The 27,535-nt window shown below is 42.5% G+C and overlaps 1 protein-coding gene across 1 annotated transcript; it reads right to left on the reverse strand.

The window, feature by feature from the left end:
- Window positions 1–2,373: 2,373 nt before the first annotated feature.
- usp31 (ubiquitin specific peptidase 31) lies at window positions 2,374–26,814 on the reverse strand. Its single transcript, XM_072443046.1, has 17 exons — window positions 25,687–26,814; window positions 23,513–23,647; window positions 20,199–20,293; window positions 20,010–20,102; window positions 19,338–19,473; window positions 18,988–19,135; window positions 18,728–18,908; window positions 17,873–17,984; window positions 17,696–17,790; window positions 16,460–16,537; window positions 15,789–15,918; window positions 13,988–14,107; window positions 12,950–13,175; window positions 12,032–12,190; window positions 11,590–11,742; window positions 4,010–7,092; window positions 2,374–3,957 (listed from the first exon to the last, which is right to left on the reverse strand). Exons 1-16 carry the CDS (start codon window positions 26,206–26,208, stop codon window positions 5,624–5,626), a joined length of 3,852 nt encoding a protein of 1,283 aa, XP_072299147.1. The 5' UTR covers window positions 26,209–26,814; the 3' UTR covers window positions 2,374–3,957; window positions 4,010–5,623.
- Window positions 26,815–27,535: the final 721 nt, after the last annotated feature.

The raw sequence follows: 27,535 nt of genomic DNA on the forward strand, positions 1-27,535 counted from the left end.
TTTTAGCCGTGCACAGCCAAAAAGCTCTCCCTGACATTTGCCTTTCTGTCCCTCCCTGATCTGACCAGAGCAAACATTGAATTCAGCTTATTAAGGCACAACAGGTGCCACGTATGCACAAAACCAGTCTAAACATATTGCAGAAAAACACACTCAATGTTCTACCGCATGCGAGACATCCTTGGATCCGCAGCTGTCAGTCTGTGTTCCCAGGGATGTCTGCATACAGAGCCATAATAAGTGTGACCCAGATGTTACACATATGTTGACCTAAGTTCTATGGCATCAGGCAAAGACATTACATTTTTACACCACACTACTTCAGTCTCTGCTTTGTTTTGGTCTCAGTTCAGTCCTGGTTTTAGTCCTGGTATTTAAACATCCGCATCATTTCTGGGGTAGAACTTTTTGAAGAGTTGAAAAGATCACGTCACTCGGGAACAACAGCTCTTCTCTTCCTCCTCCCGCTTTGGATCACCGGTCTTGTTGTTCGACACGGTTCAGCCTGGGAACCGTCTCCGCTATCAGTCTGCGAGCTGTCAGTCGCAGTGACCCCGGCCAGACCCTGGACCATCCTGCCGAGGAAATCAAACGTCTCTTCCTCCTCTCTGTGGGGGCACGGCTGCTGCTGGATGCCCCTTTGAACATTCGCCTGTGAAGCTTGACTGAAGCGGCCGTCCCGGGGAAAAAGCGGCAACAAACAGGCCGTGCTAAAGTGAATATGAAATCAGGCTGATAGGAGTGTGAGGAAGCCGTCAGATAAAAGGCTGTATGTTTAATGTAAAGGTTTTTTAGGATTTAAACATGTTATGATGTGGTTTATTCATCAGAAACATTCGCTGAAGTTGAGCGTTTTTTGCTTGTCGCTCGCTCCAGGATCAACATGTTTGGCCTCATTTTATTTTGTCATCCGGTGCTCCTCTGTGTTTTTAAAGTCAGGTTTCTTAGGATGAGTACTTTGTAGACTCTCTGTTGGCCACCGAAATCAGGAATTGCTTTTAGATGTTTCCCATTAAATAAAACCACGCAAACACATTTTTAGTCTTACAACATAAAAACTAATAAGGGTTCAAGAGTAGTTAAAAATAGCCTAAACAGTGAAAACAGGGACTAAAATAAACTAAAAGCTACAAGAGCAGCCTGGAAATGTACTTTGTTACATATATAGGCTTATGTTTATAAAGCGGTGGGTACTTGCATAGTTAAAAGTACCTACTTCTTTTGGGTAGTTTTCCGACATACATTTACTCCAATTCTTAAGTGATAAAAATGAGAGTATAATAGTACTCTTACTTGAGTAAACGTTTTGGCTCCTTTTCCCACTGTGATTAAACCTACAAGTAAGATAAGATAAGATAAGCCTTTATGTGTCCACACAATGGGGAAATTTTCGATGACAAAAGCTTTATGTTGTGTAAATGTATTTGAACATTTGTGTTTCGAACGCTTTTTCAGATTATTTTCTTTTGTTTTTGTGGTCTATCCTTCAACAATAACAGATTCCGTGCATTATTTAATGTTTTGTCTGTCCGGGTACAGATAATAAAACACAGTTCAATTCAATTTATTTTTCTAACGCCCAAAATAACCACAGCGGTTGTCTCGAAGGGCGAATACATTGTAAGTAGTCTCAAGTAGTAGTTTCTCCAAATACTTTTTTACTCCTACTCGCATAATTAGTCTGGATACTACTTCATACTTCTACATTCTTAATCTTGGCTGTACCATCTGCTTTCTGAAGCTCTGTAACAGTCAAGTTCATGTTGTTGACCTTTATCTGTGGAGCACATACATATTCTGCTTCAGGACCGTTGCTCACTTGGATACGAGCGCTCCGTCTCTGTCTGAGCACAGCTTCTTCCTTGAATCCTAACCCCTTTCCCGCCTCCAAAATCAATTTGTTATTGATTTGTCAGCTCAATTTGGGGTGGATTCAAAAGCGGGGTCAAAGATGAAAACCTCAGGTCAAGACCTCAAGTGGCTCAACTGTATCCACGGTAACTGATACTTGTTTTAAAATCAATGGGAGAGAGTGATTGACATTCTCAAGTGTTGGGGTGATGGGAAATAAATGGTCAAACTGAATTTATTGCGTGGAAAATTGATATGAACACATTTTTAAAGACTTTTTTTTTTTTAGGTCTGTTGGTGGATTATTTGTTTTCAATAGTTAGTGAACAGAACTATTGTTTTTAACGCTTGTGCAAAGATAGTCAGAGAATTAAAGTGTGTGTGTGTGTGTGTGTGTGTGTGTTTCATGTCTAGCATTAAGTCACATGAATCAGTTCCCTGAGGTACAATGGAGAAACTAGAACACTTTTATTATAGTAAAGCTCCCTCTAGTGTTGAAATAAAGTATGTACACTTGAAACAAATTTGAACATTTTTAATAATGGATTTTCAATTGGCCTGGGTATACCAACAAATACTATGTACACCATTGTCCTTTTGGAAACATAACAAACCTTAAAAGTGCATACATGACATGGACATAAAAAATAAATTAAACAAGAATGTGGTCTTTTGCACTAGAATTAAAAAAGAAATATAAAAAAGCATAACAACACAATATAAAATGAAAAAAGATTAACAAAATGATTGCAAAACAAGTTCAAAAGGTATTGGTGATTTTTGTTGTATATTATTTTAGCTAAAAATTACATTCAAAGTAAAAGCAAACTGAAGGAAGTAAGTTTACAGCTTATCAATAGAAGAACTTTTGTAAAAGCAACAATGATGTGAGAAGTAAACAAAGAAGAGGTAAACATCTACACGGGAAAGAACCACCTCTCAGCAATAAAAATAAACATATTCAAATTATGCCTTTAAACATTTGAACAGCTTGCATTTGGAACTGATGAACTGCATAAAACTGACTTGGGTGCAATATCTTTGTTAAAATAATTTTCTACTAAGGATTAGAAAACACTGGGCATTATTGCCATAGTTAAATAATGAACTGCAGCGTAGACTAGATACATATTTAAACAGACGCAGCATTTCATTATTTTGTCCCATTTTGATTTGCTGTTTTTATAATGCACACATTTAATGCAGTAATGAAAGAAGATTGTGTTGACTTTGCTGGTGGATATATTAAAAGGTACACTATGTAACTTTTCTGGTGGAGGATCATCATCTCTAGGTCGTCTAGAATGTTCCGTTAGGGACATGTATTCATATACAGGTGTTTTATTGTTCAAAATGCATATTTACTGTGAGCAGCCTCGTCTCTCCACAGATCTGACTAGTAACGTCATCTGCTTGTCACCATGAGAATAACTAAATATAATGCCATACAGTGGAACATTCCAGGCAAGGCATGGAGACAGGTGGTTGACCCTACATCAGAAAAGTTCCATATTGCACCTTTAATTGTGGATATAATGTACCAGTTAGGCAGAGCACCCAGAATGCACACTGACCGGTGAAACAAGTACAAAATGTGTTTTATATAAGGAATACTAGACTTAAGAATTCATTTTACAGTTTCTTCTGTAATGAAGTGCAAATTAGGCCAAACTACACGGGTCATGCACGCATTGTTCTGTACACAGCTTAGGACTCTTGCATAGTTAATGGAAGTCATGCATTAGCACCTACATGCAACACTGCATTCTCTCCTCTACTACACATCACAGAAGTTACAGGGTTGATTGTATGGCAATGTTTCATCACATTTTCTATTGAATGTTTGACCTGGATCTCAAAAGAACGCCGCACATTTGGTTTTAGCAACTAAGAACTCAGATTTGAGATGAAGTTTATTGCTAAATGTTTGTGACTAAACTACAGAGTTGGCACCGCTGCCTTTGAGCCTAAACTGTAGCAGCAGGAAGCTAATGGTCCAGCACCAGTACAACTGCTTTTACAATATGAGGACAATGAACACAGTTCTGTAGGCAATGTGGTGAATACACACTGTTTGGATGTATACAACGAAAAGTCTGATACAATCTGTAGATCTTACTTTTATAGAAAAAATATGCTTGGAATATGTTTTAACTACATTTCACAGCAAGTATGCATATGGGGGATTAAACATTTACTTACTTATACTTTCTGCTGCGCATAGATCACAATCTGACACTCAATATCAAAAAGTACAGCACAGCATTTAGCTACAAGTATGGATTAAGAATCCTGTATATAATAAATGTAGTGTTTTCTAGCGCTATGAGGTACTCGCATGAGGTACCAACACAAGAGACAAGAGGTGAAAGAAACAGAACAGTTGTGAATAAAAGTGCCATGCTCTGAGCTTCCTGATAAAGTCTGAAATCAGCAGCTACAGGACGCCTCAGTGTCAAACACTGCACACTGAGCACTGTGAGAGGGAGGTCCTTAAAGTGTCTGAAACTAATGTAAACCACTCTGCTACAAGGAAAAAGGATTCATTATAAAGACTATTCGACACATTCACTGACTCTTTCATGAAGTGTACTCTGCTGGTAAGTAACGTATGAATATTGCAACTGCACTCGTCATTCCTCACAATGATAAAGCAGTTCGTGAATGTTCTGTTCTGTAAATGCATTAATGATGTGTGAAGCTTGTATACTGGACACAAGTTGAGTAAGTAAAGAAGTACTTGAGTGTGCAGCTGATGGGGAAGAACATGTCCAGCACCAGGTCAAACTGAGATCCACGGACAATAGAACAGCCTCAGACCCTGTAGAGAAACCCTCCTCCTCCTTTGCATTAAAGATCTGTTTCTTTTGACTTGCTAGGTGAAAATCTACTAGAACTACAAAGTGCAAATAACAATTCTACATGATGCACTACAGTAGTCCTACTGTTTCCATGTGTACTTAAAAAGGCGCTTAGATAAGACTTGTTTTGACAGAAATGTATATTGTTATGTATAGTTTATATGTACATTTAAATAATTCATGTCTGACATTTCAAAAGTGTCTCATTCCAAAAACCCAGCATCTTTTATGAGGAAAAAAGCATAACCTTCAAGAGGCTGTTAATAAAAATACATTTCTATAATAAATCTACATCGTAAACAAAAAAATAAAAATATTAAAATCTTTCAGGCCCCTAAATTACAATCCTTTCCACCTTGTGTTGCCTGTTCTTGAACAGTTAACGTGTATTGCTCATCAGTTATGAATAATCTTTAAGCTCTGATAAAACCTCAGGACAATAACAAATGGCACAGAGCCAAAACCATCGAACATAAACTTCTCCAAACTGCAAAACCATGAAGTGTGGAGAAAATGCCTGAAAATACCAGTTTAAAAACAATTCTGAAAAGTACTAACTACTAACAGATCACTGATTCTTAGAAAACAACAGGGACGTGCCAGACATGTTTTGAGAAGTACCATTTCATTTAAGTTAGCACCATTACTTTCTTAGGACTTCACACACGTTTTTTGCACCAAAATGATTGGGGAATCTTAAATTTTATCTCAGTTTTCTGAATATAATAATCCTCTTGGAGATAGTTAGGTAGAAAATGTTAATTAAATATTTAGCAATACTTTGATCTTGTATCAAAGTGGGTGGAAAACAATTTCAGATCAAAACACGTCTGAAATCCCTGCTGTTCTCAAGGAAACTGAGGCACAAAGAAAATAGCTGCTTTATGTTTTACCATGGGCTCATCGCTGTATCACTGAGGCCTTTGTGTTGTGCGAGCAGGAGACTGTACATTTGAGGCGAGCTTTCTGGAAGATGCTTTTTTCTCCAAAGGCTTTTTTCCATTTGTGGGAGACTTGAGACTGACTTCAGAAGTGGAAGACTTGGAGCGGCCCACGTGGAGCAGGCTGCGGCTCAGGGAGCTTGGGGCTTTGGAAGACTCCTTGGTGTCACACTTAGTCTGGGGCTTGGTCTCTGCTGAGGGACTTTCTACAGAGGTTTCTCCTGTCTTGGCATCAGCTCTCACATCTTTGACTTGTCCGTTCTGCTTGCACGCCCGCTCTGAGGCCTTTTTAGTAAGTACGCTGCTTTTGCCCAAATCAGCGGACCGGCGGCTCTCCCTCTGTCTCAGGGCGCTTTTGAAGAAGGACAGGCCCTTCTCCTCAGACATGCTACTGCGCTGCAGGTCCCTGGTGGACACACTGGGCGAGCGCAGGCTCGTGACGGAGGAGCTGCTGCTGGAGCTCCTCACAAACCTTCTATCGAGACGACTCTCTGCAGTCTTTGAGGGTGAGGAGCGAACAGAGGGGCTGTTGCGTACACTGTCCACCAGGGGGCTAGTGTGCATGGAGTCCCTACTGAAGCTCCTCTCTACCAGGCTCCTGCGGTTACTGGTGGAGCTGATGGTGCTCTTCTGTGCAGTAGGAGACGGAGAGGCTGAGGACTGAAGCGGAGAGCGCAGACACGCTCTGTGCTGTGGAGTTAGCTCTGTGCTCTTGGGCTCTTTCGTCTTTACTGGCGTGCCGCTGTGGGTGGAAGTGCTCTTTTTAGAAGTAACACTCTTCTCTTTCGTGCCGGTCACCTTTTTACCTTTGACGGGAGTGGTGGGGGGGGTTTCTGTGACACACTTATGAGATGCACACAAACGTTTTTTGGAGCTTTTCTCTGATTCAGCCTTGCTGTCTTTACTGCCTTTTGTGATGCCTGTGCCTTCGCTCTTTGACATGAAGCTGCCGATGCTGCTCTTGCGTTTCTGCTCTTTCACAGGAGCGGCTGGGGCAGGGATCAGGTTTTGGTCTACAGCTGAACTCTGGTTGTTGTTTTCCACAGACTCGTTTTTGGAGCCTTTCTTGTCCACTGGGGTCGGAGCTCTGCAGTGCATCAGGTCCAGGAAGTGCTTGTTGTCCTGCTCACTCACGTTGCTCTCGATCATAGACAAAGGACTCCTGTTGCCAAAGTAGCGCTCGTGACGACTGTAGCTGCCGAAACAGGACGTGGACACTTTGTCGTCGTAGACTTCGCCGATCCTTTCCAGAGGGGGAGAGCAGCGCGAGTCCAGAGAGAAGCGCGAGGGGGAGTTTGACCTCATGTGGAGTTTGGCTGAGAGCGACCACGAGGGCTTTAGGCCACTGTCGCTAAGGGCCAACGGACTGGCAATGGACGAGCGGGACGACACACTCTGACGCTGGATACTGCGCACGAACGGACGCACAGAGAAGCCCCCTGAACAAAACAGACCGATCTTTAATATCAACAACACTACTGCATCTCAGATCAATAAAGATATTGCAGTTCATGGCAGCAACTAACGATTATTTTAGAAGTCGTCACGTAAGTAATATTTTTTTCTAGTCACAGCTAGACAATTTATTTTTTCTATTGTAAATTGAGAACCAAATACATTTTGAAATACGGTGACTGGAGGCTTTTAGACAGAGAATATTTAGGGAAATTGGAAGATGTACAGTCTTTTTTTGTACACTTCGATTTTAAAAATGTCACTTTTTGTTATGAAAAGGTATTTTTGTCTGTGTTTTAGAGTCTGTATAGTTCAAATGACAATTACAATTAAAGCCGCAAGCGGCATCCAACGGCCCTCGCGGGCCGCCGGCCTTCCGACTCTGCGCTTTTGACTTGATAAAGATGGCGCCCTTATTGTGTGTTGAATTAAAAAAGAACTTGACAGACGGCGACACATTGGACATGGCCAGTCCAGTGCAAATGAACACAAGTGTCAGTCAAATTTGCTGCTCCGCCGCACAGAGACCGTAGCACTTAGAATATAAATATGGATAACTTTTGATGCCCCGCTTGTGTAAATGATATTTCCCAAAGTAAAGTTTGATCGGGCTATTGCCCACAGAGGAGTTCATTAAAGTGTGAAGCATAAATAAGAACATTTCAAGGATTTGGCGTTTTCCCATTTGTGACAGTATATTTGCAGCTCCACGGCACAGAGACCCTAGTACTTAAAATCAAAATATGGATAATTTTTGATGCCCCGCTTGTGTAGATGATTTTCCCCAAATATGAGCTTGATCGGGCAATCACCCTAGGAGGAGTTTGTTAAAGTGTGAAGCGTAAAAATGTGGTGATTTGAGCGATTTTGCGATTTTCCCATAAGGATAACATGGGATGTTTCTGTCATCGCTACGGTTACGCCGTACAAAATATGACTTTGGCTCTCATACTTTTATGATCAGGATGGCAAATTAGAATTTTGTTCAAAATATCATGTCATTTGGAAAAACTCTATTGTTTATAGGCCACTCTGAAGGCCAAATAGTCAGAATTCTGGGAAACGTTTGCGGCTCCGTCGCACAGAGACCGTAAAAGTTATCCTTAAAATTTGGATAACTTTAGAAGGCCCACATGTCTAGAGGACGTACACCGATTTTGAGGTTGGTGGACAAAACGCACTAGGAGGACTTCGTTAAAGTGTAAAACATAAAAATGTGGTAATTTGAGAGATTTTGTGGTTTTCCCATAGGGATAACATGGGAGGTTTCTGTCATCGCTACGACTACGCCGTAAAAAATTAGGCATTTTTGTGATTGGCTTTTGTGATTGGGACGGCAAAATAGAATTTTGGGTAAAGTTTAGACAATTTTGGTAAAACTAATTTTTGACCTTCAATGTTAATTTAAAGGTCACTCTGTAGGGGGCGCTATCGCGGCCATTTCAATTTTGTCAGCATAAACTGGTCCAAACTAGAAAGTTTAACAACTGATTCAAATTTGGTCCTAATCGGACTGGTTTTGATCAAATGGGAGCAATTTTTAGATCTGCAATATTCCAAAATAAGTTGTCCAACTTTGTGGCTGCGCCGCACACAGACCGTAAAAGGTATCTCAAAAAATTGGATAACTTTAGATGCCCCACTTGTCCAGAGGACGTCCGCCGATTTTGAAGTCGGTGGGCAAAACGCCCTAGGAGGAGTTCGTCAAAGTTTGACGTAAACAAAATGGCTAACTCAGCTTGTTTTCATTTTCAAAGGAAGATGGCGGCCATAGGGTAAGTCTGGGGGCGTGGCCACAATAATATTTTTTTTTTGTCCTCGCGAGAGGAATGCATGTTCCGAATTTCGTAGCTCTACGACAAAGTTGACCTTGGGGCGTCTCCCATGGGCGCAATGTATTTTGACTTTTGTCGGTGGCGCTGTCGCGCCATTTTTTAACGAAAAAAAAAATGGCCCAGAAAAAATAAAATTTTTCGCCGATTCTGAATTTTGGGCAAAGTTTGGCGAGTTTTTGAGCATGTTCCGGGGGTCAAATTAGAGATCAAAGCGCTGAAGAAGAACAAGAAAAATTAAAGCCGCAAGCGGCATCCAACGGCCCTCGCGGGCCGCCGGCCTTCCGACTCTGCTCTCTGCATTTTACAGAGATGGCGCTAACGCAATTGTCTAAGAACTAAGACAGCGACACATTGTACATGTACAATGCTGTGCTTAACCAGTGCAAATGAACACAAATGTCGGTCAAATGTGCAGCTCCAGCGCACAGAGACTGTGACACTTGGAATAAAAATATGGATAACTTTTGATGCCCCGCTTGTGTAGATTATTTTCCCAAAATATGAGCTTGATCGAGCTATTGCCCACAGAGGAGTTCATTAAAGTGTGAAGCGTAAATGTGAACATTTCAAAGATTTGGCGTTTTTCCCATTTGTGACATATATTTGCGGCTCTACTGCACAGAGACCCTAGTACTTAAAATCAAAATATGGATAACATTTGATGCCCCGCTTGTGTAGATGATTCTCCCCAAATATCAACTTGATCGGGCTTTCGCCCTAGGAGGAGTTTCTTAAAGTGTGAAGTGTAAAAATGTGGTCATTTTAGAGATTTTGCGGTTTCCCCATAGGGATAACATGGGATGTTTCTGTCATCGCTACGGCTACGCTGTACAAAATATGACTTTGGCTCTCATACTTTTATTTTGGGGATGGCAATTGAGAATTTTGTGCAAAATGTCATGTCATTTGGAAAAACTCTATTGTTTATAGGCCACTCTGAAGGCAAAATAGTCAGAAATCAGGGAAAAGTTTGCGGCTCCGTCGCACAGAAACCGTAAAAGTTATCCTTAAAATTTGGATAACTTTAGATGCCCCACTTGTCTAGAGGACGTACACCGATTTTGAGGTTGGTGGGCAAAACGCCCTAGGAGGAGTTCGTTAAAGTGTGAAACAGAAAAATGTGGATATTCGAGAGATTTAGCAACTTTCCCATAGGGATAACATGGGAGGTTTCTGTCATCGCTACGACTACGCCGTAAAAATTAAGGCATAAGTTTGATTGGCCTTTTGCTCGGGACCCCAAAATAGAATTTGGGGCAAAGTTTAGAACATTTGTGTAAAACCAGTTTTTGTCCATCAATGTTCACTCAAAGGCAACTCTGTAGGGGGCGCTATCGCACCCATTTCAATTTTGTCATCCTAAACTGGTCCAAACTTGAAAGTTTAACAACTGATTCAAATTTGGTCCTAATCGGACTGGTTTTGATCAAATGGGAGCAATTTTTAGATCTGCAATATCTCAAAATAAGTTGTCCAACTTTGCGGCTGCGCCGCACACAGACCGTAAAAGGTATCCCAAAGATTTGGATAACTTTAGATGCCCCACTTGTCCAGAGGACGTACGCCGAATTTGAAGTTGGTGGGCAAAACGCCCTAGGAGGAGTTCGTCAAAGTTTGACGTGAACAAAATGGCAAACTAAGCGTGTTTTCATTTTCAAAGGAAGATGGCGGGCATGGGGTAAGTCTGGGGGCGTGGCCACAATAATATATTTTTTTGGTCCTCACGAGAGGAATGCGTGTTCCGAATTTCGTAGCTCTACGACAAAGTTGACCTCGGGGCGTCTCCCATAGGCGCAATGTATTTTGACTTTTGTCGGTGGCGCTGTCGCGCCATTTTTTGACGAAAAAAAAAAAATGGCCCAGAAAAAACAAAATTTTTCGCCGATTCTGAATTTTGGGCAAAGTTTGGTGAGTTTTTGAGCATGTTCAGGGGGTCAAATTAGAGATCAAAGCGCAGAAGAAGAACAATAAAAATAAAAATAAAAATAATAATATTTTTAGCAAAAACAATATAGCCGTTTCCACTATAACAACAAATAATACATCGTTTGAAAGCTCTAAGCCTTCCCGATGCCGCCATGGGGTGGAATCATCATTACGAGCGCTTACGCGCTCGTCACTCCCTATTCCGTCGGGATGCCCCGCCCACTCCCCATAGACTCCCATTGATTTGAGTAGATACAAGCATGGCCCATGCCTGCGGCATGGACTCTCGCGTACAGGACGGTGCCAGGAGGGTTTTTGGAGGAATGGAGCGCTTCGCGCTGCTGTTGTCAACAATGAGTGAATGGGCTATGCCCATTCACTCATTGTTGACTATTTCTGTCAGCAGGAGTAAGTATGCATGATCCATGCCTTCGGCATGGGCTAGTTCACTGTACTTGCCAGGGGCGACGGGGCACCAAACATGCACCAGACAGTTGCAACGCTGCCGAAGGCAGCGTTGCGGGAGCAATAGGCCCTCCGCCCTGCTGGGGCTCGGGCCTAACTATAGTATTAGATATAGTATTAGAACATTTCATTCAAAATGAGTTAATCCCTGTTCGCTTTGGAGCATCAGAATACTAAACCCACTTAAAAACTCTACTACGACATGTTTGAATCTATACGTTATGGTCCTTATCTTGCACATATCATGGGCCTCACCATCGTCTTCGTTTTTCTCCGCTGGAAACTCGCCCGACTCGGCGAGAGAGGCCAGAGAGGTGCGTCTGGAGGAGGCTCCGGAGGCGAGGCTGGCCGGTCTGCTCCCGGGAAGCCTGTTGATCCAGTGGTCACACAGAGAAGAACTGGTGGAGCCTGAGGAAGCGTGAAAAATCACTTAGCATATTGCATTATAAAATAAATACTGGTCAGCATTATATTACAAGTTAATTACTATAGTACAAGCATAGCGTCATTAACAATGCAAGATAAATAAACTAGGCTGTTTATATTATGTAAAAATGTTGTTCATGGTTCAAAGCACAGGCTAATTAAAAAGGAAGGGATCAAGACAAGAACAATTACTCCCACAACACATTTTATCTGCAGCCCACTTCCCATTTATAATTATGTACTGAATATTTAAAGTCGCACGATCACAGACCTGCTACGGAGCTGTTGGCTGACCAGGACGGGATGGCGGTTCGGCGTTGGTAAAACAGAATATATGCGTTCTGCTGACAAACGTCGTCGTCTGCCACGGGCGACACCTCGCTGTCGTCAAAGCAGTACCACTGGCCATCCACAGAGTTCTTACAGTAAGCTGGGAAAACGCATAAAACATAAGCTAACTCAGCAGCACATTGGGACGTCATCTTTTACAGCTGAGAATAACAGGTGTATGGAAATAAAACTATGGTTATTCAGTTTATTAGAATCAACATTTCCTTGTACCCGTATTTTCTTATTTGTGTCTATAAGTCGGACCTTTTTTTTTTTTTTTTTTTTTTAATAGGTTTTGGCCGGGGAGCTACTTATACTAATACTTATATACTTATACTCCAGAGCGACTTATATGTGATATTATTTGTTATTTTCACACTTGCAACCGCATTTCATACTCCAGTGCGACTTATACATGTTTTTTTCTTCTCTATTATGCATTTTTTGGCTGTTGTGACGTGCGACTTATACTCCGGTGCGACTTATACTCCTTTATACTCCGGTGCGACTTATAGTGCAGAAAATATGGTAAATATCCTTATTCTTCTCTTAATTTTGCATGTACACTTTTCTCGCTGTGTGCTGCAAGTACCCAGAGAGTGTACTTGAATTTCTCCACTGTGTGACTTTCTACTTCAAAAATAATACTTTTAAATAATCTGTTTTATTGCTATTGTCAGTAACCAAAATTCACAAACTCGGAACGTGCTTCGGCAATAGGAGCAACATAAAACAGTGAACAATAATAGTATAAATAAATAAATAAATAAAGTGTTGAATGTCAAAAAGAGTAGACTAGAATATAATAAAAAATGTATGGACAGAACAACAATGCAGACAATAATAAATAATAGATTACCAGTGTAGTGTCCTCCGTGCATGCTCCCGTGGTGGTTGCACACGGCATACAGGTCGTACAGGTAGTCGTCAGGGTTTCTCCCCAGGCCGTAAGGTCGTCTCCATGGTGACCAGTGTGAGGGTAAACTCCAGCTGCTTTGACTCCTCTTCACCACGTGGGGCGCCATGTCCATGCCAATGAGAGGGAAGCGTATCATGTTCTGCATCTTCACCCTCCGGTCTCCCTCCTACAGGAGAAAATACAACATATTATTTCAATACTATTACTGCCGCTCGAGAAATATTTGCACTTCTGGGAAACCATAAGAAAAGAATGCAATTAAATATATATGCATTTTCATTTCAAAATATAAAATCAACAAACATTCTGAGTAGAAGAAACAATTGGCATTAAAATAGTCTGTGTACCACAAATACTTTTTTTGGCCAAAGTAGTGACTAAAGAGTAACATTTTGTAGTGTATTTGTAAGTACTTTAAAGGTGGTATGGACGATTTTTTTCAGCAAATTTTTTATCATATTTCCTCGTGGCGTGGATAAATCATTTGTTCTGCCACGTATCAATCATAAAACGCACCTATCGCTCACCTGCTGCCGCGTCAGGCTCGTCCCCACGTTTCCGCGTGCCTAAGCGCATGGATCTATCATAATATAGTTCCCTCAGTGTACGGGGCAAAATGAAGATGGAGAAAGACAGTTCGAGCTGACGCAGAAGTGGACAGAAATCTACGGGAGACGAGCGATGCGATGCGACACGTCGCGCTAATAAACAAACGCACGTGTGAGTTGTATCAGTCCGCACGGGGAAGTGCGCATGCGCACTTCCGCCTGCGTTCTCAAATCGCCGAAAAATCGTATGTTTAAAAGGTATAAAATAAAAGCGCCATAATTCATTGAAGAACAATATTGTAAGTAACTGTTTAATACCATATATAAAGAAGACTATTAAGTAAATCCCAAAAATTAAAACATGATTAGCGTTACAAATGTGTACTAAAGGTCACAAGGTCATGTGGAGCTGTGGAGCCGTGTCTCACACCTGTCTGAACCTCTTGAGATGCAGAATGAGCACGTCGGGCAGGGTCCAGAGGCTGAGTTTGATGCGTCCCTGCTGCAGCTGCTTACAGTGAGGGCAGCGCCAGGCGTCGTCCGGGGCCAGCTACAACACAGCCACGGCAACGCACTCATTACAAAACCTCACATGGGGAAAACTTTCCTCTCTCCGCAACCACACTGTAAAGAGCGGGCTTTTCTCAGAATTTATACAGTTTCCCAGCCCAGCGCCCGATAGAAAAATATACTTTAGCCACACAGAGACGGAACAAAACTTAACTACAGCAGGGTAATAATAAAGTCGACCAGAGAACAACGTAAACTACATTTTATATCGAATGACTGATCTTCTAACCTGCTTCTTTTATGACTTTATGCTATCTTCATAAACATATGCATAAAATCACAGGGCATAAGGCTGTTTTTTTATGTATTTATTTATTCTTTGTGTATTTATTCATTTTTTACATATTTTACTTGTGCTTGTTTTGTTCTCTGTGCAGCACTTTGGAGACTTTGTGTTGGCAAAATGTGCTATACAAATAAAGTTGGATTGGATTTTTGTTTGTGGTCAGACGGCAGTAACAATACAAATCTCTTCTAATAACCCTCACTGCTTCACTGTATTAGAAAAAGCTTCAGTTGTAGTCATCTGGACTCAGTTTGAAAAAATAGACGTTTCGACTCTCATCCAAGAGTCATTGTCAATAAAAGAATTTAGATCGAGAACTCCGATATTAATACTGTTCTGTGGTAAGACCCGCCCATTGGGAGGAGCCTTCCTGAAGTAGAAAGAGTTGTTTGTTTCAACAGAAACTCCCCCCTTGTATCTACCGAGCTAGCATATTCAGAATCTTAATGGGCTATTAGAATCCTCTTTGTCTTTGTGAGACCCTGGCTCAACCACCCTGAGTACCTGATTAGCATCTAAATGTCTCACCTATGTACCGTTCTTTACAGCTTTCTTCACTGCATTGGATCGAATAAACTACATTGCTCCGTTTTTGAGTCGGCAACTTGTCCTTAGGGTGAACCAGTTTTTGTCTTAAAGTGTTTCCTGGTTTAAAATAAACAGGCAGGACAAAACAGCCTCTACACAAGAGGCTTTATCAGCACAGAAGAAATACAAGTTCAGGACCTGAGAGTGCCGTGCATCTCCATCTTGAAGCCTCTAATCACTCGTTTGAAGACGGTGAGGTGAAGGTTTTAAGCAGGGAGAAAAGATGGTTTGAAAGAGGAGTCAAGGAAGCTATTTTTGTTAAAAAAGAAAGACCTTCTTTAAACAGAAATGGAGGGCTCAGATTCAATCTTCCTGGTATCTATAATGGAATACTGAACCCCTGGAAAGGTAGAGGACCAGGACAAGGACATTTAGATGCTAATCAGGTACTCAGGGTGGTTGAGCCAGGGTCTCACAAAGACAAAGAGGATTCTAATAGCCCATTAAAATTCTGAATAGGCTAGCTCGGTAGATACAAGGGGGGAGTTTCTGTTGAAACAAACAACTCTTTCTACTTCAGGAAGGCTCCGCCCAATGGGCGGGTCTTACCACAGAACAGTATTAATATCGGAGTTCTCAATCTAAATTCTTTTATTGACAATGACTCTTGGATGAGAGTCGAAACGTCTATTTTTTCAAACCGAGTCCAGATGACTACAACTGAAGCTTTTTCTACTATGGAACACGCCTGGACGAATGAGGGATTACACCGACACGCTTCACTGTATTGTACACAAATGAGATGTTCCGAGGCCATATTGTCTGTGTGCTGTGACCGTGACGATACCTGCTCCTCTTTGGTGTAGAGCTGGAAGCACTGGGCGAGCGTGCAGGCCTGAGGCTGGTGGTGCTGCTCGCGGTGCAGGTACACGCTCTCGGCGTCGGGGATGTACTCCTCTTCTGTGTGGCCAAACAAACTGTGGGAACATCGACACAAACCTGCATTCAGCTCAGAGTCATGGGACCGCCACAGGACCTGCTGCATGAGCACACTCCTGTCTGCACAAGTCCTACTGTAGGATTATGTCTGCACGACCAGGAAAACTGATTAGGAAAGAAGATGCATGCATTCCACCAGTGAAGATAACACTAACTTAGAAGCCTTGGTGTGTACATTTCACTCCTCGCATTAAGTTTGTGTTTTTTTCAAAATCGGCACTGGTTTAAAAAGTGTTTAATAGTCAATCAACAGTAACAAAGCCATGTGTTACTGCCACAGACTCATTTTGTTTTCCAAATATAATCCATTATTAAAAGTTGAGGTTTTGGAACCAACTTTACTTGAACCTGATCACTTCATTAAAGTCGTATAATTATCTGCATTTTGTTCTTTTGTAAACGGGGTTAGAAAAAGTAGAGGGAATGAAAACGGAAGGTAACCGCAGTTTGAATGGCTTTTTCACTAACTTTTCACACAAAGAAATAAGAATAGACTTGACCGCGGTTTGCTCGACTCACTATTCCTTGGTCTCTTTGTCCCACTCCACGACGATCTTCACATGCGGTGGTCCTCCGTGTCCACACGACTTAAACGCTCTGCAAAAAAAGAGGAGAACCACGTGATTTTTTTCAAATTTTATTCAGAATTTGAGCAGTTTCTTAGTCAGAGATTTGTTGTTGAAATGGTTATTGTTTTGGAGGGTGTTGTGACTTGTCTTAGGAGTGAAGCATGTGAAAGAGGCATTTCCACAAACAGCCCGAGTCAGGTTTGGACACGTTCCTCTAGAAACGAGAGGAACAAAAGCTGTGGTCTGGTTAAACGGAAGATTAAAGACCAACGGTGATGTAATGTAGGCCTCTCCTGCAATGACGCAACATCACTGACTTTTACTCTGGTTTTACCTGCTGAACTTTCCCTGTCAAAACCACAGACTATAATTAAGCAACAATATTTTACTGAACAACAACTGATGCTGTCTAATATCGACTTCTGACAGAAAATATTAAAGAAGCAAACATCTAAAGGCTGTGTATATTCTGACATTACACTTTGATTAGGCAAAGCATTAGTAATTCTATTGTCTTTTTTCATTAATCAATATAAAATCAAAATGATGAGTGTTATTTTTTCAATAAAAATTGTGTTTTTTATGAATCAGATAAAGATGTTTGGCTCTTAAAAATGCTCTAAATCACTAGGTGGGCAGTAAATGTTTAGGAATGTGAAGAGTATGGAGTAGACGGTAGAGTATATCATCTATTTTGGAAACTTATGAAAAAGTGGCAATAAGAGCAGCGTAATACACAGCGTGGAAGTGGAACATGAACACCACAACACACCAAGTTGTTTCCTCAAGTTGGAGAACTGTGCATTCTTGAGGCGACGGGAAATATCCGAGTTGTGACGTTTGATTGGTGAGAATCAAAGAGTTCACGACAAATGAGATTGTATCAAGAACAACAACGCCTGGAAGAACTGCTGAAATAGTTTCTGTTGTATTGAACTGAATCATCTCATCATCTTGGACAATCATCAATTATCAACTCAACATGACGGCGAGCTGAAGCAGTAGAATTAAACCGTTTATTTGAATTCCTGTAGTTGAATTACTGCCCGTTTTCAACTGTTTGATACGTGGATTTGAACAATTATTGTGTCACTCTTGTGTTTTTTTTGTTTTGTTTCTTTCATTTCATATGTTGCACCAAACTTAATGCTCTAATTCACCGACACTAAAGTTGCGTTACGCTCACCTGTCCACAGTTGGGTGACACAGCGGCCGCTCGTCTTGAGGAAGGAGGTAGGTGATTCCGACGACGCCGACCACCCTGAGACTGAAAGGTCCCACCTGAAACGGCACGACGTGATAATTTTAATCCCGACACCAGATATTTTTTACATTTCCATAAATTAAGTGAGCCGCTTCAGACCTGAATATAAACCCCAGGCCTCAGAAGATGTCGCATTTTCTCCAAGATCTCCTTCTGCAAAGTGTCCCAGGTCACAGTGCGCTCCAGGTACAGCACAAATGGCAAGCCAAATCTGAAATGTAGAGTCAGGATTACATCAACACTGGAATATAGAGATACATATTAATAGGTACAGTACAGGTAACAAAGAGGACTATGAGTAATTGTTTAATAAATAATTGTATTGAAAAAGTATACATTTTATTATAATAAACATTTATTATCGTATTTTCCGGACTATAAGGCGCACTTAAAAGCCTTTAATTTTCTCAAAAAATTGCAGTTCACTTTATAATCCAGTGCGCTTTATATATGGATTACATAATATCTCACCACTTTACACGCTTATTGCATTAATAAAGATCAACTGACCATTTTGTTTCGCTTAATGTGTCTTAAAAAAAAAATGAAATAGACCATTCATAGTCTAATCCAGTGCGCCAAATAGTGCGGAAAATACAGTATATACAGTTTTAAAAAATTGAAAACAAATATAAATCTCGTTTTTTATTTTTGGGAAATTAAAGCTGCACTGTGTAACTTTTTCTGGTGGAGGGTTTGTCATTTACTTGTTTTCATGGAAACGTTACCCTCTTTGCTAGAATGTTCCACATTATGGCATAAAACAGCGACTTGTTTTTCAAAAAAAACTTTACGAAATAAAAACATGTGTAATTGAATAACATTGATCCGTTTATTGCCATACTGTGGAACATGACAGGAAAAAACATCAAAACCGTGGAAATGACCGGAAAAGTTACAAACTATTGAAAAAGTTCAAGATGTTAGATGCACCTGAACGTTATGGCACATTACCTCTTCCCTTGATGTCCAGTGCAAGCTCTGTTACACACCAACAGGATCATTTTCTCTGGTCCAAGGTTTTTGTTGGGCGAAGCAGTCAAAGGAGTCATGGCCCCCTGCATGAACGATGGAGTCCTGCTCATCTCTGTCCCGTACTTAAAGTTATTATGATTCAGGTTTGCCAGAAGACTCCCTGAAAAAGAGTGTAAGGAATACTTATTGTTGCGAAATCCAACTCTACGGAGGATAATATGATTCCACTCGTGTGTAACCTCTTTTGTGGCGTATGTTTTCCAGTTTGAAGGTCTCGGGTGTTTCAAAGGCAAAGATGGAATCACTTTCTTGGATGATGTTAAGATCGTGTTCGTCGTCGCAAAACGAGCGGTGGAAGCCGTCGTAGTACATCTCAGTCAAAACAAACTGAGAAAGCAAAAAGTACCATCAGAAAATACAATACGGACACTTTAAGATTTACATTAGGACATCAGAAATCACAATAGTTGCAGAAAAGTTGCATAGTACACATTTAACCTAGAATTTGAAGTAAATGATAGAGGAGGACTACAGCTGGCCTTTCTGAGAGTGGGACAGATTCTACAGTAATGAGAGACTGGAATAGCACCTGGTCCAGGGGGATCTTGGTCTCTCGCGACACGGCCTCTCGGAGCCGATACACAGTGCTGTTGAGGGGGACGGCCACTCCGATCCTCATGCAGTGAGAGTACTTCCCCTGGTACACCACGGTCACATACAAGGGGCTGAGGGGGAAGCAGAGACATCTTCATAGCAATGTAGCCAGAGAAACACTAAAACAGTCATAAAATGGATAAATAAATAAAGTAACATAAGATTTAAAGTAACATTTAAGATGTCATTTGACAAAGACAACGACAAATAAGTAGAGTAAACATTATAGTATAGTTAACAGTGTTTTTTTATTCATTGGTTTATTTGGATAGAAATCAATCCAAAAACATCAATTATGGTAAACATTTCAGCGCTTACTAGTGCTACCACGATTGATCAACTACTGTATTTGTTATTAGTTGACTATAAATGTATTTATTTTGATTACATTGCACAAATTGTCTTAATGATTCAAGCATACTCTTTATTACAAAGTAGAGAATTTATAGTAATCAATCATCTTGCCATGTGCTTTTAACTTTGGAAGTTCATTGACACCTTGTGAGTAATGCTGCACACTGCACGGTATTACTGTTGAGCATGTTCAAACCTGCTGAGAAAGCATTTAATCCTCACGCCCAAAGTGGCTGCACAGCTGAGCACTCACCGCGTGTGGGGCAGCGGGATGGGCAGAGAAATGCACAGGAACGGGTCAAACGTGTTGCTCTGCTTTTGACAGTGTGGGCAAGTGAGAGATGACCTAAGGTGAAAATGCAAAAATATATGTGCATAAGAGGAAGAATTTAGACCGAGTTAATGTCAAAGCACAAAAATCTACAAAGGGGAGTGGTCTTACTTGTACTGCGCCTGAAACAGCTCCTGCACAAACGATCCAGCCGAAAGGGGAGGAGACGGCCCTTCTACGCTCTGGTCGTCCTCTTCTATTGGAGGCTGATGAAGAGGAGCAAGAGTTTGAAAAATGCACAAAACAAGCAGCCCGCCAGGTTTCAGACACGCAACACAAGAGTTGAAGTCAGTGATTATTGCTGTTACTCCAGCAGGGAAGGAACACCATAAAAGGAAGGAAAATAAGATAAGATATATAGAAGATATTCCTTTATTGTCCACACATGGGGAAATTTCATTGTTGCAACGCAGGTAGATACAGAGGAAAAGGACAGATAACTTATGGGAAGTTTAAAAAACACTCTTAATAGAAGAACTCTTATAAACAAAAACTCCTATAGACAAAACCTCTCATTTCCTAATAAGGAATGGAGGGGTAAAATAAAGATAAAATAAAATAAAAACAGCTAGCGTAAGACAAGATAATACTACTAATAATAATAATGGTAAAATAAACACTCTATTTTCATCAGTTATATGCACATGAATGTGACATAATTGCATGTGAGTATGACAGTAATTGCACATGAATATGACAGTATTGCACATGGTTAAGTCAGTATTGCAAGTGTTCAGGGCTAGCAGTGGAAGGAAAGACCTGCGAAACCTCAGTCTCTCACTGAAGCTGCTCTCCAGAGCGGACAGAGTGTCCTGCAGGGGGTGACACTCACGGTCCAGCATAGATGTGAATTCAGCCAGGACCCTTCTGTCCCCCACCTCCTGCACCGAGTCCAGAGCACAGCCAAGGACGGAGCTGGACTTCTTGATGACTTTGTCCAGCTTCTTCCTCTCCCTCTCTGTGATGCTGCTGCTCCAGCAGGCCACACCGTACAGGAGGGCTGATGCCACCACAGAGTCGTAGAAGGTCTTCAGGAGTGGCCCTGTCACTCCAAAAGACCTGAGTCTCCTCAGGAGGTAGAGCAGACTCTGGCTCTTCCTGTACAGTGCGTCTGTGTTATGAGTCCAGTCCAGCTTGTGGTTCAGATGAACACCCAGGTAGTTGTATGAGTTCACTCTCTCAATGTCCCGTCCCTGGATGTTCACTGGTGAGGGGGCAGTGGGGTGACGTCTGCGGAAATCCACCACCATCTCCTTGGTCTTCCCCGCGTTGATGAGGAGGTGGTTCCGCTGACACCAGTCCACAAAGTCCTGCGCCAGTCCTCTGTACTCCGCGTCATCGTCGTCCGTGATGAGTCCGATGATGGCAGAGTCGTCAGAGAACTTCTGCAGGACACAGCTGTCCGTGTCGTGTCTGAAGTCTGCAGTGTAGAGGGTGAAGAGAAAGGGCGCGAGGACAGCGCCCTGGGGCGCCCCCACACTGCAGGTCCGAGTGTGAATTGGGCACAGGTTCCAGACAGGAGGTCTTCCAGACCTGTGGTACCACCCTCAGCTTCAGGCTCATGTTGAAGACATGCTCCATAACTCCACACAGTTCATCTGCGCAGGACTTAAGAAGCCTGGGGCTGATGCCGTCAGGTCCTGCTGCCTTCCTCACTTTAATCCTATTCAGCTCTCTCCTCACCTGAGCTGTTGAGACAGTCAGTGGATGGCAGGGGGACTGTGTGCTGGGGGGATGGGCGAGTCCTGGTGAAGTGGGGAGCTGATGGGCCGGGGCAGAGATGTGAAGAGGAGCGGATGCAGGCCATTGTCTAGCTGTGGAAGAGGGAGCATGCAGCTGTGCAGGGGGAGGGGCGGGCGACTGATCAGGAAGTGAGAATTTAGCTCATTCACCCACTGTAGGTCCCCCTCTGTCTGGGCAGGGGGGGATTTTGAAGCCCGAGATGGTTTTTAGGCTCCTCCACACTCCCTGAATGTTCTTCTGCTGCTGCTGCTCCTCCATCCTCCTCTTGTAGCCGGCTTCAGCCTGCCTGATCTTCCTCCTCAGCTCCTTCTGCAGTCCTCAGCTCCTCCTTGTTCCCTGACCTCAAGGCCCTCTTCTTCTCCTTCAGCAGAGCCTTCAGTTCACGGTTAATCCATGGCTTGTTGTTTGGAAAACACTGCACCGTCCGGGAGGGAACAGTGTTCCTCAAAACAGAAGTTGATGTAGTCCGTGATGCACTCTGTGATGGTGTTGATGTCCTTCCCATGTGGGCCATAGAGCTCAGTCCAGACAGTGGTGCTGAAGCAGTCCCTCAGAGCCTCCTCGCTCTCAGCAGACCACCTCCTCACCACACGGGGCACCACAGGCTGCCTGCGCACAATGGGTTCATACACAGGCCTCAGATGTACAAAGTTATGGTCTGAGCTGCCCAGGGGAGGGAGGGGGGAAGAAGAATAAGCCTCCTTGGTGTTGGCAAAAAACAAGTCCAATGTTCTATTGTCTCTGGTGGGGCAGGTAACATACTGGGTGTGTGTTGGTAGAACAGAAGAGGGAGAAGCGTGGTTAAAGTCACCAGAGACGAGGAAGAGCGCCTGTGGATGCCGTGTTTGCAGCCTACAAGTGGAGGAGAGCAATGCTTCACAAGCATTATCGGCATGCACAGACGGGGCCACATAGACTGCGATCAAATTCACATGTGAGAACTCCTCAGGCAGATAATATGGCCTCATGCCAACAGCCAATAGTTCAATGTCTTTGTTACATAGCTGTTCCTTCACTGTGCAATGTTCCGAATTACACCAGCTCGTGTTTACATACACAGCCAGCCCTCCACCTCTCTTCTTCCCGCATTCTCTCGTTCTGTACGCCCGCAGCAGATGAAAATTGTCCAAACTGACAATAGGGTCCTGAATTTCCTCTGGGACCACATGAGGCTAGCTATTTCCGACATTTTATTTTGAAGGGACCTCACGTTACCCATGATTACGGCGGGAACCGGCTTCCTGTGGTGCCCTCACCTTTCCCGGAGTTCGCGTCCCGCTCTCCGGCTCCTCTGTGTTTTCCTTAGGATGTCCGCCGGGATAACGTGACGATCCCCGGGTAAGACCACGGCTTTCCGCAGTTTCATGAGTTCCTCCTTTGTATAAACGCGTACCGGCGGCCGGGGGGCGCGCGGGGGCTCGGAGCCAGCACACGTCTCGGAGCCAGCGCACATCACGACGACAACACTCAATAATAAACCAGCCGAACAAAGTCAAAACAAGATGAATTAAAGCGATTCCAGCGCGTTCCCCGATCGTACAAGTAAAGTAGAAAAAATATTTACATAAATACAATACATAAAGCACAATAAGTGTGAAAAAAGTGTGAAAAAGTGTGAAAAAAAGAGCGTTGCACCGGGCTGCCAGCAGTGCCAGCGCCTTTATGACGTATATGCCGGTTACCTTTACTGCCGGGCGGCTGTTCGGGTTGACAATGTTGATGTCTTCGTGTACTCGGTCCAGCAGCCACAAGAGAAACTCCTGAGCGTCGTGTTGAGCGTTGCCTTTGAACTGAGTGGCATTTTTTGATACTATACTCTGCAAGACAAACAAGGACACAGATTGCATTTGGTGTTGCACAGTGTGTTGTAATATCAGGAAATCTAATGCCATATATTTCAATTAATAAAACAAAGTAAACCCTGTAGTAGGAGCATTGAGACCAAATTAGATTGACAATTTAGTTTATTTTACAGGCCTTTACAGTACATTTTATACAATCATTATTAAAGGCCTTCCATGGAATGAAACGAGTCTTTGTTCTTGCCATGTTTCTTATTATTCTTCTTGCATGGTCATTTTGCCACAACTCCGGCAATTTTTGACCCCCTGAACATTGATAAAAGTCCCACATTGGGGACATAGACGCGATCGGCTTGGCCCGAACTCGAATAAAATGGAGCTTGCGAGAACGCCCGTCACAACAGTGCCAACTAGTTCAAAAAAGAAAAAAGATGAAACTCTTAATCTTTGGCCTAGGCACATGAGACTTGGGACAGTGATAGAGCTACCTTTGACCTCTGACCTTTGACGAGTAAAACACACCTGGCAGCATCGCTCTATGATAAACAGGAAATCAGCCATGTCGAATCAAACTCGTACTTAGTTTTTCGTCCAATCGAGCTCAAAACAACACTTTTTGCATCTACAGACGTTGAAATTTGATAAAGATTTAAAAAATATTGACATTCCTTACGGTCTCCGCGTAACAGGCCCTCAAAAAAGGCTTAATTTTTCAAGGATAAGTCGCACCTAATGGAATTGATCTATGGAGCTCATATTTCACTCACTAATGCGTTTTTATGGTCTGATTGGAAATAATTAATACCATGTAACAAATTTACTCTATAGCGCCCCCTACCCATTGTGTGAAAAACTCAACATTGTCTGATTTGTTTGACATTCTCCTCAAGACGCCATGAAAAAAAGGTTATTGCAGATATTGTGTATTTACACAATTGGCCAGGAGGGGCGCAATGAATGCCTTCACTTCCTCTTCCTCTTTTATATTGATGGAATATTTCCTCTCGTGCCGTGGTCTTAGCATTAGCGGTAGCATCAGCATTAGCGGCGGGTCTCTGTTGCTAGGTGACGGGGGTACAGGGAGGAGGGGGTTTAAAGAATAAAGTCTAAGAGAATAAAGTCTAAGAGAATGAAGTATCGGGGCAATCGCGATCAAAAGGGGGTCGCGCGGGTGGCGAGAGCAATCATCGCCGCTACCGCGGCTTCAATTAAGATTTTACTTCTTCTATTTGTATTTTTTTGTTAAGAATTGTTTTATATTGTATTTTCAGCCACTGTGTCCAAGTAAGTACAGCTAGTCAGTGTTTTTTTTAGTGCACTAAGGTGCACTATGTTATTTATTATGTTGGCCACCGGTTTGTTATTGCTTTTCCTGGAAAGTTCAACTATCTTGCATTTATTCCCTCGCGGGTGGTTTTTATTGCTAAAAACACATTTGGGAAAACATCTTAATAAGAAAACACTATAAATGGGGTCACCTCTCCACAGCTCTAACCTGTAATGTGGCCCTCACCTGTTTGACTACATAGATAAGTTTACTGCCATACTGTGGAACATTCAACGCAAATCCATAACATCTCCATTGAGACAAGCAGGTGGGTGGCAGACAAAGTTAGGTGCAGGGCTGCAAGTTGAAATTAACAATTATTCCAACTATTATTCTTTTGATTACTCGTTGTTAGGATTGTGAAAGGCCGTGACTATGAGATGTTTACCAATTTTGATGAAGCCAAACTGATGTAACTTGAGGTCATCCTGACGGAGAAACAGACAAAATAAGCTCTGTAACAAAAACCCTTCATTCAAACGTGTTATTTTGTCCGAGCCATATACCACTTCTCTCAGCACATAGTAAGTTTGGAGGAATATTCCACAAATAATCACTAATTTTACATGTAGAGCCTTAATATACAGTGGCAAATTGTACCACATTTTGAGTAATGCATATCTGCCTGCCTAAAGTCCCCAGAGTAGTAGAAGCTCCGTGTAAGCCATTCTTTGTATCTGCCAAATCAAATGACAGAAGCATGAATAATGAATGGCCCACCACTTACCTTGAAATCCCTGCTATGCTGCGGCGTGTACTCAAAGGTCCATAACGCCCTCACCAGCCCGGACAGCTGCTCGGTCACCTCCCCTTTGGCCAGTGGTCCTCTCCTCTGCAGATGGAGCCCGTTTGTCCTCGGCTTCTCCTCGTGTTGCCCCTCTTCTCCTTTATAATGCTCCAAAACCAGATACTCTGCGAACAGATCCGTGTTGCTCAGGCACTGCAGGACCGCGTTCATGAAGCAGGTGTTCCCGTGGTTTTTCAGCCCGGACACTCCCGGGATCTTGTCTCCCGAAAAGAAAAGGTCCCCGTCCTCCATTGGGACATCTTTGCTCCCAGTTTTGAACGCGGAAAAGCCCCCATCGTCCTTCTCGTCCTCGGCGTGCACTTCTGATCCAAAATGTGACAAAGCTGTGAGCGTCCGGAGAAACCTGCTCATGAAACTGCCCACGGATCTGACAGAGCCTCTCCTGAACAGCTTCTTACTAAAGCTGGTCTTCTTGTCCTTCATGGCAGCTTTGCAAGACATGATGTTGGGACCTTTTGCGGGACAGATGACACTTCGGCCGCCGTTTACTTCACGTCATTCAGCCACGCACCCCATGCAAAAGTTGTCGTTTCCCCATCGTAACACTTACATTTTAGACGAGAAGCCTTAAACGTGGTCTTGACACTTCAAAGCGAGGAATTTGTGCGTGCGCATCGAAAAATGCACACATTTTACTCTGCATGTTTGCCAAATTCCACCAAACACGGTCTTGATTGCGCAAAATTAGCACCACAAACGAGTATCGGGGTGTTTTCTTTGGCACATCCAAACCTTTCCCCGGAGTCAGCTTGGTGTGTGGCTTCCCTGGCCGCAGGAATGAATCAAAATGGGCTGGTTTTGCTCTGAGCGTAGACAGGACAGACAGCTAATTTCATGCTAACGCTAGCTACAATAACAACACGATCCGAGGCAGTAGCGTTGACAGTCCCGTATCCGCGGCAGCTCCAATGGACCATCGAAGTCATCCATAGTGTTTGACAGGTCTGTAAAAGTCTGTCAAATTAAGCCTGAATCCGTGTGACCCCGCGCTTTGGTTCCTGCATTCCTGCATTTTCAGAAGCACATTTCAGTGCTTAAGCTAAAAAAAAAAAACAAGAATCGGTGCACTTATTTTTCTTTTGCTGATTTGATTCGACAGCGGTCACACAGTTCAGAGACGCGTTACTGCCACCTGCTGGACTGGGGCGGAAGAGCTACTGTTTATGCCAATTAAACCATGTGTCTCTATTATCAAAGGCATTAACTACACCGTAATGATCCTTAATACAGCAATAAATTGTGTATTAAGAAAAAATAGACTCAATATCTACTCAACCCATTATTTATAATTATTATTGTTTTTCATTTTGGATGGTTTTACTGCACTAAAATATAGTGTAGTCTATTAAAAAACATGTGTGCTTACTGTGAGTGGGCTTACATCACCACAAATCTAACTCGTATATAATTGACCCTCAGCTATCAATTTGCACAGTGTGGTATTAAGCTTATCCATTTGTTCCGGAGCTTTTAATATTCTATATCCATGGAATTATACAAGTGACTTTCCACCTCCAGACAGTTACATTCTATCCCAATTCATAATGAACAAACTACTTAATCATGACTCTTACCTTCTTATCCTAACTCCTTAATTCATTTTTTTACTAAGCCAATTCTTAATAAACTATTGGTTCAATATGAATTTAACTTAATTTGTTCATGCTTTATTAAGGCTAAATAAGGTTACTTTGGCCAATGCCCAATCCTGTCAGATATTGGAAGCTAAGCAGGACAGGGCCTGGTTAGTACTTGGAGTCTGCCCCAA

The sequence above is a fragment of the Eucyclogobius newberryi genome, unplaced genomic scaffold (assembly GCF_026437365.1).
Source record: "Eucyclogobius newberryi isolate DKJ021-1_F unplaced genomic scaffold, fEucNew1.0.hap1 SCAF_13, whole genome shotgun sequence".
NCBI classification, from domain to species: Eukaryota; Metazoa; Chordata; class Actinopteri; order Gobiiformes; family Gobiidae; genus Eucyclogobius; species Eucyclogobius newberryi.